An 18,361-nucleotide genomic window follows, 5' to 3' on the forward strand; every position below is an offset into this window, starting at 1 on the left:
CAGAAATTTGATATCTTAAACAATTCCGGAGGTATGACTAAGAAATTATGCAACACTGCTTAAAATTATGTAACTGCGAGATTACAAGTACCAAAATTGCTGTAATGTTATAGAAACCAATCATTAAAAAAAAATCCCAGAAATATGTCGTTTTAAGCGATTTCTACCCACTCCTCGCTTTTTTAAAACAAAGAAAAGGTATAGACGAATTTATTTGTCAAGGATTGAGCCATCAATACCTTGTTGCTCCATGCTTCATGCGGCAATCCCACTGTCAATCGAAATGAAATGAAATCTTTGAGTTTTACGTCCCACGATTATGCCGATTAGGCTAAAGGAAACGGTGATAATGAGTAATGAATGAAATGGTGGAATGAAGAAAGTGGGAGGAAACGGGAGAACCCCGAGAAAACCCACGCACACGGTGTTTGTCCACCACAAAGTTCACTTGGCGGGGGCTGCGATCGAACCCGGAACCCCAAGCACCAGAGGTGAACGCTCTACCACTGAGCCACCGCGGCCCCCACCCACTGTCAATCGAATCATTTTCATTCACAACTCCCCGACAATCTGTGAACATTTTATAATACTGAACATTACAGTCCTTTCAGGAATTAAAACTCAGAATCTGAATATAATAACACCAGGACACTTACCCCTTCACAGGACATGGGCGTAGCAAGTTGTCGAACTGTTCCCCTGCCCAGGGCTTCCCTCTTTCGTTGCGCGGAGAAAAGCCTGAGCTCTTTTCGTTCTTCGTCTGAGAGGCCATGGCAGTATCGGACTTCGTTGTCGTGGGGAGGAAGTTGATGAAGAAGTTGACGCACTCGGTATCTTTCTCCTACGGAATTTACATACGGCACTTTGTCCTCGGGAAGCGCAGAAAAATACAGGTGCACCTATGGAAAAAGAGGGGAAAAAACAATGCATTAAATACCTAATTGGAATTACTAACTTTAAACAGTAACACCAAACAATAGATAAACAGATGTGCTTCTTATATTCATCTCGAAATTCAAATTCAGTGAATTCAATTCTACTGGAACAGGCTGTGGGCCAATCACAGAGCATTTACTGGTGGCGAGGGTCATACGAAATCAGAAATAACATTTTCACAAGAATTGAATAGCATATTCAGTGGAGAAAATTGATCATCATACACTAACATCACAAACACAAATACTCTTATTATAAGTAACCAAAACATTTATTTACTAAAGGAAAGGGGGAAAATATTTATTTAGCATTTTAGTGGAAACCTTATAATCCTTCATGTTCTAAACTAATCTCTTAATGTTCGGTGATACACCAGATGTTTCAAAGCAGAGATATTTTCAAGGTGAGCATCAGTTTATCCAGGGGGAAAAATCAATTCAGTTTAAGAGATTACGTAATACGGTAAAATATATTTTCAATAACGGGTCAGGTGGGAAGAACAAGAGTTTAGTAGGAAGGGACGAGCTGTTGCATTTGGCTATGCTATACAATATAATACATTGATAAGTAGGAGCACTGGCGTCATTTGGGGAGGGGCAATTCTCCTTCACTGAGTTTGATTTTTGTTTTGTTTTATGAGATACCATACTTCAATCTCGATTTTTAATATGTCGCCCCTTCAAATTGACGGCTCTGTGACCTGTGCGTAAATAAGGGCGTGATGGGTTACATATACACTCCTAACAGTAACTAATTGTAACGGATTATACCTTTCAGTATAACGTCCCACGATTATACCGGCTAGGCTAAAGGAGACGGCGACAATGAGAAATGAATGAAAATGGTGGAATAAAGAAAGTGGGAGGAAAGAGACAACTCCGAGAAAACCCACGCACACGGTGTTTGTCCACCACAAAGCCCATTTGACGCGAGGAGGATCGAACCAGGGTCTCCCATCTCAAAGATGCGTAAGCTAACAGCTTAGTCACGAGGCAGCTCGTGCGTAAATACGAGCCTGTGTGTATAAGGTCGTTACGAAGTAAAATAGTATTTTTATTGTTAATCTGTTATTTTGAATAGAAATTTACATTAAAAGAATATTTTTTTTAAAATCGTAATACGTAGGGCCTTCAACGAATAATCATAATATTGAATCTTTAGAAAAAGAAAGAAAAAATACATATGCTATATTGTTATGTTCGTGATTATTTTTGCTCTTTGTTCTATTTTACAATGTGCAATCATACTGTCTTTAGGTCTTGAGTTCTAAACAACGGGTCGACACATTTTACGTGACTTTGGAATGTTAACATATGAGAAAACCACATACCAAAAAAATTTTTAAAAAATAAAAGAGGTACACGGACTGTTGCACACTGTTATTTTTTTTACAATAGCAATAAATGAGAGACGTGTCCATTGCAATTTTCTCGGCAATTTATCACTACTCTCACAACATCCGATGGACCAACTCTTTTTCAGGGAACCTGTTCTTTTTGACCCCTTTTGTCATTGTCCTATCAATCCATGACGCTGGAGGTGATGTGTCCGTTACGCTAGATGCTACAGCACATTCGTCTAATGTGATTACAAAAAAGCTGGGTAAAGTAACCAAGTGGGTCATTCAAAAACTGTAAACAAATATTTACGCACAAAGATTTTTTTTTCGTAATGAACTTTTCTTTAATGAGATATCTTGGCGATTCTTAGTGGATTAATTTCGGAGATCTCTGAAGTATTATTTTGCCTATGCCAATGTTGCTCGATTCTCAATGCAAATATTCTCTTAAAAACAGGGGGGTGCATGCAAGGGGGTAGCGGTAGGGTCAAAGTTGAGAAATTCATAAATAACTACGTACTACAAACCAGAAAGTTCGCGTGGTAATGAAATGTAAGCAGAATAATGTTATTTGCCACGAGCTGTAATTGTTTATAATCGCTTTTTCTTAAGCAACTTATGGGATTAACCTATCTTAAACTCGTTTTTTCTCGGAAACAAAATGTATGCACTTGTACAGTCAGCGACAAAATTTCTTTTCCGTTTGGTAAGATTTATTCTGAGGATAACGATGGTATAGCTGATAGACCCGTATTTACGCATGAGCTGCCTCGTGGCTAAGCTGTTAGCTTACGCCTCTTTGAAATGGGAGATCCGGGTTCGATTCCCGGCGGGAGCTCATGTGGTTCGGATTCCACTTAAACTGTAGGTCCATGTCTCATATAGCCTCGGTGCTGAAAGGGACGCTAAACAGAAAATCAGATCAAACCGTATTTACGCAGAGGCCACAGAACGGCAAATTTCCAGGGACCCGGCATATTTAAAAAAAAAAAAAAAAAAGATTGAAATATAGTAAACAGAAAAAAAAATGTCCACGAGAGGCAAAAATAGGGAGATTTGTAGTATACTGCAAAACAACGTTTGTACAGAAAATTACATTCTTTTTAATTTACTGAAAACTACTCAAATTGTCCTTCCATTCTGAAGCTATTTACGACACAAATTTCATCAATATGTAAATGTAAGGAAAGTTCAGGAAATATTATGTTAAAAACCATGGACACGGGCATCCTTGCTTAAAATGATGGGAGTTTTTGGTATAATATAATCAAAGATTGACGTTTCTTTGTTACTTCTTGTTAACAAATTAATGTTGTTTTAAACATTCACATCTTCGGTTCGCAAGCTCCCCGGTTCAATTTTCGATGAAGGCAAAATTTATTTTGTCGATCCAGCATTGTGAAGGTTATTCGGAAGCTACTTAAATTAAAAGGTAGCGAGTTATGGTCTACAAAGTCTAAAGAAAGCCGACGAGGTAAACATATATCGCTCAAACAACCATCTGGCAGCCATAGCCGTTCTAAACGTCCCATTATTATCCTCTGAGTTAAAGGGAGACGGTGATAATGAACGGAATGAGTGAATGAACAAAATTAGAAGGAAATGGGAGTGCCCCGAGAAAACCCACGCATACTGTGTTTGTCCATCTCAAAGCCCACTTGGCGCGAGCTGAGATCGAACCAGGGACCTCACGCTTCCAGAGATGAGTGTTCTGCCACTGAACCACCGCGGCCCCATACATGTGTATGTGTGTGTATATCAGTGCTTTGCAATTTTAAAAAAAATATATGTAGTACGAGAAAATGTTTTCTGGTGAACTTCGTGAGCGTAAATATTAATTTCCTGGCAACCACAGAACTCAGTTGACATTTAAGATATTAATGCTTTTATTTAGCACAAAATAAATAATAGAATAAACAAAAGTTTTTACATACTTGTTTGTCTAGATTTGCATTTATAAATAAAGACTTCGAAGCATTAACTTGTTTAACAAAAGAAAACAACACTAAACACTCGTTTATTGTGTTTTCTTCTGACCGTACAATATTATGCAAACTCATTTCACACATATGTTAGCATGTCACATACTGGAAAAGAATTTGTTTTTTCGCCTTAAACTTCATTTATTTGAGGTTGATTTTGGTGCTGACCCTTTGTTTTAGGTCAACTATTCGTCTTTGTAACGTTTTTGTGTTTTATTAACGTTTCTTTGTTTTTTGTTTTATCAGTTTTATGGCCTGTTGCTTTCTTATTGCTAAACATTGTCATAGCATAAAATATCATTAAACACGTTACAAAACTGAGTATACACAACCTGTGACATACGGAACTTTTGTAGTGTAAACATTGTGTGATGTATCTACGTTTTCTTCTTCATGGTCCTTGCACCGTTATGCTTGGTTGAAAGCATTAGTGAAGAACATGGTCGGGAAATACCTTTTCAACTTTCGTGTTGAAGCGGAAATAAATATTTGACCAATCTACACTACACATGGAGTGTGTTAAAGCAACAAATCTTTTAACGTTATTTCCGTCTATTTTCGGGCACTGGTTAAGCAAATTAACCCTTTATGAATGTTTATTCTTAAATACTATGTATGTAATAATTGTATACCTATGTTTACAGAAGGATAACACTGTAGACCCTTCCCCCCATCTACGCCTTCGACTTATCTCTAGTTGTTGCATGATGTATTTTCATTGCTGTACCGTAAGGGTTAGGTCAAAATGTTCTTAAGACACCCCATCATGGCGAAATTAAAATACCGCTAATTTTACAGTAATTATGTGATATCTTCAAATATATGAAAGAAAATCGAAATTTGGAACGAGAGCACTCTAGACAATATTATTTTGCATGAAGTACCGTTATCACGACTCACTTATCTGCTTTCGATTTCCAGCCATTTAGAAAATCGACACTTATTTTCGAGTTTCTAAATGGCTGCAAACAGAAAGCTACTAGATGATTCGTGATAACGGTACTTGATGCAAAATAATATTGTCTAGGGCGCTCTTGATCCACATTTTGATTATGTTTTACTTATTTGAAGATATCACATAATTAATTCAAAATTAGCGGTATTTTAATTTCGCAGTGATTAGGCCTCTTAAATCCTTCCATTCTAAGAAAAAGGAAGAGGAAACAACAGTCAAATGCGTAACGTACGGAACGAATGGTTATAGCGAATAAGTTAAAGAATTAGACTTCTAAATTACGTTGAGCGTTTAGGGGTAACGTTCTAAAGTACGTGAATTCTAAACTGCTTAAAATGAGTCCTAAATTTTAGATCTTCTGCAGTGTAGGACTTTTGTGCCTAGATGATATTTAGGATTTGTTAATTTTAGGACTATTGTCCCATCCCCTTAATTCTACAAGTTCTACAAAATGACTCCGCCCGCATGTATGTTTGTCAACAAATATCAGAGCAAAAACGGACCCTCCAGAAAATTTTGTCTAGGAGTACAAAATCAAAATCTAAGGAGTCTGCATTGGGTCACGATTTGCTTTTTAAAAAAAATAAAGTCCATGCACAAGAATGACACGTAATCGCCATTTAATTTATCTTAGCTCTGGGTACACAAAGCTCTCCGGAAGTATGCCTGGAAGAAATACTGATCACAATTTGAACCGGAACTTACTTGTTGTTGAGAACTGTTTTTAACGTATATACTGAATACAGTGATACTTTGGAATACGAACTTAGAATCTAATCTATTTCAAGGGGAACGATGACTCAGTAGTAGTGATGAGCGCAAGAGTCTTGGTCTTGCAGTTTTTGCAAGAGTCTTGCATGCAAGACCAAGACCAAGACCAAGACCAAGACCAGGAATCCCGATGCAAGACCAAGACCAAGACCAAGGGGTGCAAGACCAAGACCAAGACCAAGACCATACCTGCAAGACCAAGACCAAGACCAAGACTCTTGCGCAAGAGTCTTGCACAAGTACGGTACTACTTGATATTTTATGGAAGGTAAAAAGGAAGGGTAAAAATCATTACATCTTTCACGTGAACTTCTTGGCTCCAGTAAAAATACCGCCGGAGTGAATGTGTTCCCAGTAGTTTATGCAATCCATGTGAGTTGATCTACTCCTGTAACATATAGCTACAGTATGTCGTTTTTTGAATCGGTTGTTCACGAGACGACCGACAGCATAATTCTATGAATTGTTAAAAGCTATAATAACTTCAGTGTCTGATTTACTTTGGTCATCATTAGATTATTCACGACGGCCCATGATTGGATCTTCGGAAATCACACGAAGAATAGTTGTGTCCATAAGAAGTGGATAAGCAAAAATAAACTAGAGCATGTTATGGACACGGTAGCTCAGTGGCAGAGCGTTCACCTCTGGTACATGGGGCCCTGGTTCGATCGCAGCTTGCGCTATGTGAGCTTCTTTGGTGAACAAACACCCTGTGCATGGGTTTTCCCGTTTCCTCGCACTTTCTTCATTCCACCATTTCTCATCATTACTGTTTCCCTTAGCCTCAGTGTAATATTCGTGGGACGTTAAAGTAGATATTTCATTTCATTTCAAAACATATTACAGCATTTTTCAGATGGGAAGCGGCATGGCCTTGAGTTGGCTTTACGCGGCGTCCAATTGGCTTTGAGCGGTGTTGACAATTCGCGACAAGCAGTTCTGCACGCTGACTTCTCGCGCTACTGCGAATCTTGACAATAGCAGAGGCGCTTATTAGAAATATTGTATTAGCACATTAACTGCTCACTTTACGAAGTAGAGAAAAGAATTACGAACACATACGTGAAAACTACATCTTTTTATGACAACTGGTTGTCATGATACACGCTTTGAAAGGTTTCCATATAAAACAATTAGTAAAACGAGCGTTGAGTCCCGTCTAATTTCCAATGGATTTTTCTTCGATTTGGAAATGGAACTCAACTTTTATTAAAGGATAATCAGGGGTGTAACCAACAGGTTGTTCTAGGGGAACATTACTTTCAGGGGGAGGAAAGCTTTTCACGCATTAAAATCAGAACAAATGACCTCTTTCAGGATATGAAAGCATTTTAACTCACCATGTATACTATACACATATTATGTTTTCTCGATGCTACCTTAACAAAAGACGGATCTTGACAGTACTGAAGTTGAAAAGCGGATTGTAAGAGATAAATCAACAAGCTATTCATAAGAAAACAAATGCTGTTTCTAGCAGTCTGTTTATCCGACTTTGTGTTTATGTAGGTTAAAATACTAAAGGGAAAAAACTCGAAAAAATATCAACTCAGATATTATTATGCAATAATATAGTAGTGAGAGATCCTGGGGGGACTGAGGGAGCCAGGGCCCTCATTTTATTTGTAAATGTGCAATATTAGGCATAATTTGAATGCAATTTGTCACAAAATCATCATATATGCTTTCTGCATCTGAATGCACCCCCCCCCCAATTTACAGAGAAATCAGCGTCCTTGTAATTAGGTACAGAAACTGTATTGATGATGTTTTCCTTTTTCTTTTTTTAAAAATCGTATTTTATTATAAACGTTCCTAATTTGCATTAACTATTAAATAAGTTTACTAAACATATACTAGATGAACCTCATTTCGGGGCTGGAAATAGTTTGGAAAGTCAAGGCCCTCTTTTCCCCCGTTTCTACACCCTTGAGAATAGTAAGCGATCGAATTAAATAACAAGCCTCTGCAATTTGATTCATTTATATATATTCGATTCCCGGCGGGAGCTCATGTGGAAGAACAGAAGGTATGGGACATTCGTAATATTGTTTTGAAATTGCCTTCATGCAAGATTCTTCCTTATTCAACAGAAGAAACGCAGTATGATTTTTTTTCTTCGTTTCAATACCTTACGTATGTGTGGCCAATTACGTAATCCTTCTTTACTCCTCTAGCAGGGATGCAAAAGCACCAGGCGTCTGAGTGGTGTCATAAATTATTGTAACCCAAAACAAACTCGACCATATCGCGTTGCTTACGAATCAGATGGATTGTTGTTGTGAGACCTACATCAAGTATGAGTATGTTATTATAGGAACAGACATGGAAGCAAAGGAGCTTATTGTGTGTGTAGGAACGCAACTTCTCTTCTAGCATAAACAGAATTCATCAGTGTCTAGATTGCTTTTTTTTTCGTGGTAGTTCATTTGTTCTCCAAAATTATAGTTGACAGTGTCTTTAAGGAAACCGAGTACAAGTGCGGAATTTTCTTCAAAAAAAAAAGTGCTACGAAGTGAAGCTCGAAGAATTATTTTTTTGTGTTTATAATTTTTGGAACTCATAATAAAAAATTTACAAGAGTCAGATTCAGACAATGGCGAAATATTAATTGACATAAACGATAGTGAAAGTAGTGTTGAAGACGAACGTTTAGCAGTTCCACTGGAATAAGTTAATAGGTAGGTTATTCAGTTGCTATATATACTTCTAGGATACACAGCCAAAATCTTTGAGTTTGCTGGAATAGTATATTTACATTGTGAATAATTTTGCCAATGTATGTGTAATAATCTCAACTAGAGGAAGAGCGAGAAGGGAAAGGGGAGTCCGAAATCCGGCAACACCGCGCGGAATATCCCACAGCATTGGCTACTGCCCGTGATGCTTTACATCTGAAAAACACAATAGTGGTGTTCTTCTTCTAAAACTAAAGAAATGTAGTATTGAACATCGGGAATTCCGTACACCATAGGTGCCGACTGCACGGGTATGGTCTTGGCTCTGAGGTTCAAGCATCCGTTGGAAATGTTTAATGTGTACGTATAAAATTAATATTGAAATAACATTTTCATGACATTGACAAAAACTTAGCGCATATGACCGCAAGTTTGATTTCATAGGTGGATGCTTATACGTTGAAAATTGTTTATCAATATAACTTATAGGCCCCTTAGGTATACGGCATATCTAGGATTCAACGATATAACAATATACAACAATAAATAATCTATATTCACAACTGAGAGTGATTTCGTACTTATTTCAAATAACTTGAAGTTTGATGCCGTTATTATGTATTTCTAATGTAGGTCAAAAGTATTTATATAAATCGAGTTTACACAAAAGACATATACAGTTGAGTCGTTTTCAGTTTTCACTCAAATTATTCTAAAATATTGGGGACGCGGTGGCTCAGTGGTAGATCGTTCAGCTCTGGTGTTTGTGGTCCCACGTTCGACCCAGCCCCCGCCAAGTGAACTTTGTGGTGGACAAACACCGTGTGCGTGGGTTTCCTCGGGGTTCTCCCACTTTCTTCTTTCCACCATCTTCATTCACTTTTCATCATCACCGTCTTCTTTAGCCTAGCCGGCATTAATCGTGGACGTAAAACTCACAAATTTAATTTCATTTCATATTCTAAAATATTAAGAGGTTTAATTATTATTATTTTATTTTTTCTCTCTTTTTTGGTCAATATTGCAAAACATATCATCATCGTCATAATAATAGCTATTCTGCCATTATTGGCAGGTCACTTGCTGCAGCTGAGAAGCTTCGATGACTGTGGTCCTCAGCTAGTCTCAACGTAGCAATTTTCTGTCTTAATATCTTTCTTTAACTACAATCTCCTTCGCCCCCTCCCTCTAGCACGTTCCTCATAATACAGTTCCTCCTCAGCCAATGTCCTCCTTTTAATCACATCTAAAATTCTTCTTTTCTCCCCTACTGCTACTATTTCTAAAACTTTCGCATTCGTTTTTCGTTCAACCCAGCTGATTCTCTCCTTTTTTCTCCATGCCCACATTTCGAAAGTCTAATTATTTCATCGTTTTTGCGTAATGTCCTTGTTTCTGCCCCATACAGCACATATTAGAATCAGTAAAACAAAATTTCAATATTTAATTGGGAGTTTGTTCAATACAAAGATGAGCTAATCGTGGTTGGAAAGAAAAAAATCTGACGCCTTTAGAATGTAAAAATAATTTTGCAATTTATGGTATTTCAGTAATCTGTGCCGTCTTGGTTTTCTTTCATGCGTCTCACTATCAGGGGTAGCCTCCCCAGTTTGGAAACCAGTGGAGTATTGGATCTGTTAAAACATATAAAAATATTACGAAATGTTGTGATTTATCTTATAAGTAGTGAAGCGTAATCACCCATTGAAAGAAAAGTAAAGGTAATCGCCTATGCTGTACAGTATCATCACACTTACACGAAGGTAAAATATATTACATTTAGAAACATACATTGTATTTCCCTCACTATTGACGCAATGTAGGATTTATTATCCCTTATATCCAGAGTAAAATTTACCTCTAAAAGCAAAAGATTTCTTAAAAGCAAGACTTGCAAGACTCTTGCAAGCAAGACCAAGACTGGGTGTGCAAGACCAAGACCAAGACCAAGACTAGGTGTGCAAGACCAAGACCAAGACCAAGACCAAGGGTTCCAGTGCAAGACCAAGACCAAGACCGCATGTGCAAGACCAAGACCAAGACCAAGACCACCCGGGTCTTGGTCTTGGTCTTGCATTTGCTCATCACTACTCAGTAGTGGAGCGCTTTCCTCTTGATGTGCAGAGTCCCTGGTTCGATCCCGATCAAGTAAGTTTGTAGTTTACAACATAGTGTCCGTGTGTTTTCTAGCGGTACTCCCGTTTCCTCCCGCATTCTCCTTCCACCAATTCTTCCATCATCATTCACTTGCTTTAATCATCGTCTCAATTACCTAAAGGGCATCACTGTGGGACGTTTAACTGAAAAAAAATCATTTATTTTTTAATCGTTTCAGAACTCTGTTCGAGATTCAGGACAGAACTTCCCTTTAAAATAATAGAAACTGAATTAATCCGTCCCTGGGTCCTATGAGTTTGAAGTTTCAAACTGATTTTAACAGTACACACACTGGATTTTAAGATAAAATATTAACACATTATAGTAATGTTTGAATAAAAACAAACTTTTTTACGAAATACGGGGAATATATGAAGTTATTATATGTATAAAAACAAAAACTGGTACATTTAGCAATTAGCAACGAAAATAACACGAGATGCTTTCACTACAGCATCCGACATCGAATTGAACAATACAGCATATGAGTAGACCAAACGAGAGGAGAAACACACACACACACACACACCATCACATACATACACACAAGAAACGTCCTGGGCATTCGGGGCTCTAAACCAGAATTTCATGAGCCATATGGACAATCATTTGTTCAGTCAATCAGTCATCAGATCATAATTTTACTCCTTAACAGAAAGCTTTTATCTTAACAAGTACGACAAGACATGAAATGTGAACAGCGCTAGAAAGTATTATTATATATAGGCCTATATCTAGGTCTCTACCTTACGCTCTCATGAAAAACTTACAAATTGACTTACTATGAAGTCTTTTCATCGCCCACTAACTGGACTGGCGTGTGAGATCTGCCAGTAAGCTCTCAGTGCGCTGTTACTAAACGTTCAGGAAAGAATCGATTTTTTTTAAAAATTGATTTTGTACATATTTGTGGACAATTATGAATGACTAGATTCCTCCCTGAAGGTTTAGTAACAGCGTACTGTGAGCTTATTGGCTGATGCCACACGCCAATTCGGGTAACGCGGACTATAGTACAACATTGCTGTTTATTGATGCTTAGCGTTCCTTTTTGGAGCCGAGGATATATGAAACGTAAATTTATAGTTTAAGGTAGAATCGAAACGACCGTCATGTGCTCAATGCCCTCCCACCGAGAATCAAACTCGGAACCCCGCGCAACGTAGGCTTGCCTGCTAGCCACTAAACCAGCGATGAGGACTCACTCATAGATTTCCAAGACTGGAAACATTAAACTTTTAGTCTACAACAGTAATTTTATGCATTGAACTTTGTTTACATTAGTAATTTTAAATGTTAAAATTTTTACTTCACAACAGTAATTTTAACATTAGTTTTCAACACTCGATGGACCGAGCTACAGGGGTGTAATTTTGAAAAAAGAAAAAAAAATCAAGATGTTGATGTTACCATTAAAAAACGTAAAGTACCTACCATTTCACTAATAAATAACTACAATCAAGAGAAATTATTGCACTTTATTGAACATTACCTTGTCTTAAATACCACTTTCATTTCCTGCAAACGTTAATTCCTATGACAAATACAACAGTAGCATGTAAATACATCTAGGGTATATATAAAAAATATATATTAGTATTTTATTTTTAAAAAAAGTACCAGCATGACGAAACATACTTAATAGTTCTCCCTCCCCTCATGAACTTTTATACCAACGCTAATGGAAACTGAATTCAAATAGTGGCCATCGAAAGAATCACCTGGGAACAGGTTCTTCAACATGATGAGACAGGTACAACATCATGTACACAACACAACTGAATATGTTAATATTCCATCCGCCCCTGGAAAGATCTGGAGCAACATAAATGTGTCCATTCACACTCACATAAATGACGTGTTCGTATAACATTACGAACCTATCTAACACTAACACATACACGTTGAAGTCATCCAGTACTATGACCTCTTCGTAAGAATATTGGTTATGAGTTGTGGGTATCTCATTTTCTTTATATCTATTAAGATGTCCTGTTATGTAGATTAAGATATGCTTCCGGCTTTGAAACATCTCTATCAAACGCGCGAGTTAATAGCTTTGAGTTTACATTCTGTTAAAAATATGAAAACTCCTACACTCGGTGGCTGACTACGGTACATATGTATTCTGTGAACATTTAAGAGAACTAGCTACTTTTTCAGAGATAACCAAAGAACGAAGAATAATATTAACGTAAATTTAAAGAATATAACAAAAATGAATACTTTATAAAACTAAAGAAGACAAATCGATACTGAAAATTAATCATTATGAAAGAATTAGTGGAATGTGAATGTAGGAGGAAACTGAGAACTCTAAGAAAACATTGAGGGACACGAAATTGACCATCACAAACTTGCATGATCTGGGATCGAACCAAGGACATCTCGCACCAGCAATGAACGCTGTATCAGTTTTCTTGGAAGGGAGATGCTAAAAAATTGAATTACCGAACATACTTCAGTTTGTTCTTTAACCCAATATTAGCCGCATTCAAAAAGTCAAAAAATTACTAACATTTTTTTTTAATTTTGATTTCACAATAGATTAGAATATTAGGTAATAAGAGTATATTTATTTCCAACATTTTCCTTACACATATCAATGAAATAATACATCATAAATAAAAAATAAACTTGTTTATATTCCATATCGGGCATTGGTATGAAATTCAACAAGAAACTAGCAGGTCTAAAAATGCGTATTACATTAAGAAAATCAAGGATACAAATACCTGAAAGATAATAGGAAATACAAAATGTTAAAGAAACTATAAATTTTCAAGTAGCACAAATATCGCATGATCAAAAAACTTGAACATGATATTATATATATAATGAAAAACAAAAGTAATTTCTTATTTTGGCTATTCTGAAACCTGCATATTTTTGCACTGTATATCTGGAACATATTATTACGTTCATATAAACAGTGGCGGATCTAGAGAGTAAAAACTGGGGAAAGGGCAGCCAGAACCCACACTATGATATGTATATCATGAGTTTACTATAAACTTTCAAAAATATAGAAATAAATAGCTTAAATTATTTTTGGCACTCAAAAAACTGGGGGACCAGGCTCTCCGGCCCCGAGCTTGATTGGCCACTGTATATAGGTAAATTGAATCTTTCTGAAGACAAATCTTACTGTACGTTATATTTACTTCATGTACCTTGTGCACACATATATGACAGTTCGGAGGGAAGGGGAGAATCCTTACGAAGAAAGCACAATGTCCAGAATGCGGAACTGAGAAAAATGTTTTTGCTGTGTAACAATCGCTCTCCTCAATTGTTTCCGGCAAAGAGTGAACTTGAAGAATACCCAGTAATGAAGTTGAAAAAAAAAAAAAAAGTTTTATTTAGTCACGCGCGGAATTTTTCTCCGTAATAGGCACCACTCACAAATAAAAACACAGAATTCCTTCTCAATAATTCGAAAAACAAAATAATTATATCGTATAAGAATGAAAGTATAAAGAGCAGCTAGACAAAAGTTAAAAGACTTACGCTATAACTTAAAGAAATTCTTGATGAAAATATGTTAATGCGGAACAAAATTCTGCGTGCAATTACAGTGATGCCGGGTTAACTCTTATTTTGTTTCAATTCCTACGAGATTCGACAGCGATATGAACAAAGGATCATAAGGAAAATTACAAACACTCAAGGTTCATAACTCACCTCCTTCATGATCATTAGCCTATTGACTCAAACCGTTTGATAACACCACACTAGCAATTCAACATAACAATGATCCATGTACCAAATTTAATTAAAACTGGAAAACAGATAAATCACGGTTTTGTGATCAACTAATTTCACTATTCCGTGCTTCGCTATCGTATAAGAAATGAAATCTTTAAGTTTTACGTCCCATAATTATACCGCCTAAGCTAAAGGAGACGGTGATGATGAGAGTAATCCGAACTTTGTGATAATCTGAACAACTCGAGCAAACAAATATTCGGATTAACAAGGTTAAACTGTATGTACTGTATAAACGATTCGTGAATACATTTCGAGTTTGTTACTGAATATATTGTATTCAATTCGCAGCGTGAAATTAATGCAGTATTGTCATCGGGAACAGGCAGATCTGCGAAGTTCCAAGAAAATACCATTGATAAAACTAAGAGAAAATTAATTGCAAAAGTGCTTAAACATAGCAGGCAATAAGAAGTGTGACCTAACGTTTAATATTTTACCAAAATGCACAGTCTAAGTGAAAAAAATCCTGTCTACTCAACTCTGATTTGAAAAGCCCTGTATTCTTATACACAATTGCAATTAAATCAAACTGATTTTCTTCGGCCAACTGAGATCTTCATGAGCGATCTCGGGTTCGATTCCTGGTGGGGACACTCAGTAGAAAAAGCGTAAAAGCTTTTTCAGGTTAGCCATCCTAAGTGAGGTTTTTCCGGGTTCTCCTCATTCATAATAGGCAAATGTCAGGATGGTATCCAACATATAGGTCTCAAGCCGCCTCCTTCCTTTCTCAGATAGTGTCATCGCCGTGGGACATCATGTGACGGAATAACATTGTCATAGATGCCAAAAGCCCAGAAATTGAATTCCTATTCCTAATCCTGAGATCTTCATTTAGAGCTAAAATATTAGAACTCCGTACTACGGTCGCTAGAATATAGTTTCCTAAGCAAAAGGGTGGCCAAGATTTTTTGGACAAGGCTGTACACCTGTGTGATCTAGTAACTTTGTCGGTAGAAGAGTAATGAACAGACAATAATTCGGCCATTTTAAAACATATAGACAAAAAATTTGTGTCATGCACGAACTATAAAGAAAATCGTTAATTACGTTGTAACAGAATTTATCTTAATTCCTTCGTCCTTCTTGTAACTGCTAGAATAGTCAGTGTGACAAAAATTAATTAATGCTACGAGATCTAAACTTTTTTGTTTGTTTGTTTGTTTGTTTTTGTAGGTTCAGGCGAACGTAATTATGTCAAAAAGATATTACAAAACATCAAATGAACGGTACACGTAATTCATATGACAGTCCTATTAAATAGTCGTTGTAATTAGCTTTAGAAGTAGGTTTATAAGGACAAAGAAAGTTTTTTTCTCTAAAACACATATGCAACTGTAGAAGTTTGTAAATATTGAATTCCTGCACTTGTTATTACTAATATTATTATTCCAAAATATTGCAGAAAGTCAAAGAATAATCGTAAAGTTCAAGAAATTCTAGTATAATAAAGTAGTAAATATTCTCTATTGCTGAGAAAATTCGTCCTTCATTTTTTAAAAAGCAAATGTTGATGATAAGTATACACTGCATTTACAACATGGCTAATCAACAGTCTCATGACTTACCTTAGCTTTAGATGCTTCAAATTGATATGCAACATGTTTGATTCATATATTATTGTTCTAACAGCAATAAGTCAAATGTTGTAATAGGAAAAATTTCTCCAAATCCAAATTCCAACTCAGGAATCAAATGCCTGTTCGCCATAATATTTATAGTGTTGCCAAAATGTCTTGTCCGTGGCAAAAATGCGAACTAAAGCTCACACCCTCGACACACCACGCATTGAGTCAATAAGGATGCAGCTGTTGCTAACCGAGAGAAAGGCAGCGGAACTCCTTAAGCCGATAGCAGCGCTTGGAATGGAAGACTAGGTGTCAAGTCAATGTGGTATGTCTATAGTATGTGTACTGTTCTCGTCAAAGTCTATCATACTATGCTAGTGAAAATCGGATATATTTCATGAATTATAAACTACTTAGTATGATTGATTGATTCTTAGTGATTTTATTTATTTATTTAACAAAAATCAAATGAACAAGGTTTTACACGTTAAGCTGAGTCGTAACTTTTACTGAACCTAAAATGTAACTTTTTTTTTTTTTTTTTTTTTAACGCACAACAATACGTATTTCCATCTTCATTGCAATTCCATCACATTTCTGTGACAGGAAGAAGTGTTTTTGTCTCATCTATTTACAAGAAGGAAAACAATTATTCAAGTTTTTGCGCACAGAGTAGTAAAAATGTAACCAAGCCATAATTTTGCCAGGATTCGCTTCCACAGTGTTCGTGATCCTGTCTGTCGGAGGCTGCGAAGCGCATTGTTCAGTGATATCTCACTGCCGCGAAATTTAACAAACTAACCACACACACTCCTGCCCCACCCAAATGCATTACTGATGTTGTCGCGCCTAAATGTGCCGAATATCACAGTTTGAACTCGTGAAAGACAATAACTTGCAATTGTGTGTCCTCTATGGTGCACTTTCCGGCGACCCTATTCAACCATACACTGTCTCCTGATTGGGCACCTCAGTGTTTTCTGAACATGTGCCAGGGTTTCTACTAAAATTCCAAAATGAAATTTCGTGACTTTTTCGTGTTCTTGTCTTTCCCTAACCATAAAATTTAGTAACATTCCCAAGAGTGAATTTGGGTGCGAATTAGGCCGAATTTTCATGCATGCGATAGAAGCGTGCTTTGCTTGCGATTTGGTGGCGTCTAAAACCGATTATAGACAATTTTGGTGGTAAATTTTGACGTTTTATAGAACAAAAATTTCCAGTCTATATTTATATTTGTACAGATTTTAAAAAATCGTGACCCAAAAGCTAAATTTCGTGACTTTTCTTGACTTTCGTGACCGATAGGCACCGTGTGTGCGGAGTTTGTGATATCCTACGCGTAATTTCAATTCATCCATTTTTTGCGGTTACAGAAGGTGCTTTCCTACCAGATGTAAGTAAAACCGGGCATTTCAATCCCACTAACTCATAGGTAATAGGGTTGTTGATTCTTTTAAAAATAACCTGTTTGTCCTATTTCCATAAATTTTACAAATTCTTTGTAGGTTATTTGCTACATATACACGAGACAACGTTCGTATTATTATTATTATTTGACTCAAGTAATATTTTAGAGAAAAAAATGTAAAAACTGGAGACAAAACTGATGAGTACTTCAAAAAGAAATATTGTTGCAGGACGTTTCTACGAGTCAACGCATTGTTGTCCGGAAGTCCAACTGAGGCTCTTTTAGTTTTTGCAACTACAATCTGTCAACACAAGCACAAAAATGCTTTTATATTTCCTAAGTAATTTGTTAGCCTTCGTGTACTGACGTTATCAACTTGTTTTGTACGCTTAGTAGCATTTTTTGTCATGTTCTACTTGATTTATATATCCACTTCCTTTGGAAGTTATTTGTTGTTCTCTGCAGCTTGCAGAAAACTGTAGAATGACACTGGTTCTTGCGCTGAAAACATACGTGAAAAATTACTCCGCCAAAAGTGACAACACACTTAGCTTCTTAAGAAGAATAACAGGGAAAATGCAAGTAAAAAGAATACCACTTCTGAAACATTTCGGGATCTTTTTTTCCTATTAAATTCCGCTACTAGAAGCTTTAAGAATAGCATCTGACTATCTCCCCTCTTAAAAGAATAAGGAGAGAAGTTGGATCCCTCTGTTTTGGGTGGCAATGCTTGGATGTTCATCCATCACCTACCGCAATGACTTCCCGGTATTTCAATGGCTGAAGCATCGAT

General features: G+C 36.6%; 1 protein-coding gene across 4 annotated transcripts in view; it reads right to left on the minus strand.

The window, feature by feature from the left end:
* Nucleotides 1-18,361, minus strand: part of LOC145673369 (uncharacterized) — a 695,073-nt gene that overhangs the window by 91,467 nt on the left and 585,245 nt on the right. For all 4 annotated transcript variants that reach the window (XM_081743012.1, XM_081743011.1, XM_081743009.1 and 1 more), the window contains exon 3: nucleotides 657-899. In XM_081743012.1, coding sequence (XP_081599138.1) covers nucleotides 657-899 — 243 coding nt within the window. The remainder of the gene's footprint in view (nucleotides 1-656; nucleotides 900-18,361) is intronic.

Source organism: Thermobia domestica, chromosome 16, assembly GCF_964235325.1.
Source record: "Thermobia domestica chromosome 16, izTheDome1.hap1.1, whole genome shotgun sequence".
NCBI lineage: Eukaryota > Metazoa > Arthropoda > Insecta > Zygentoma > Lepismatidae > Thermobia > Thermobia domestica.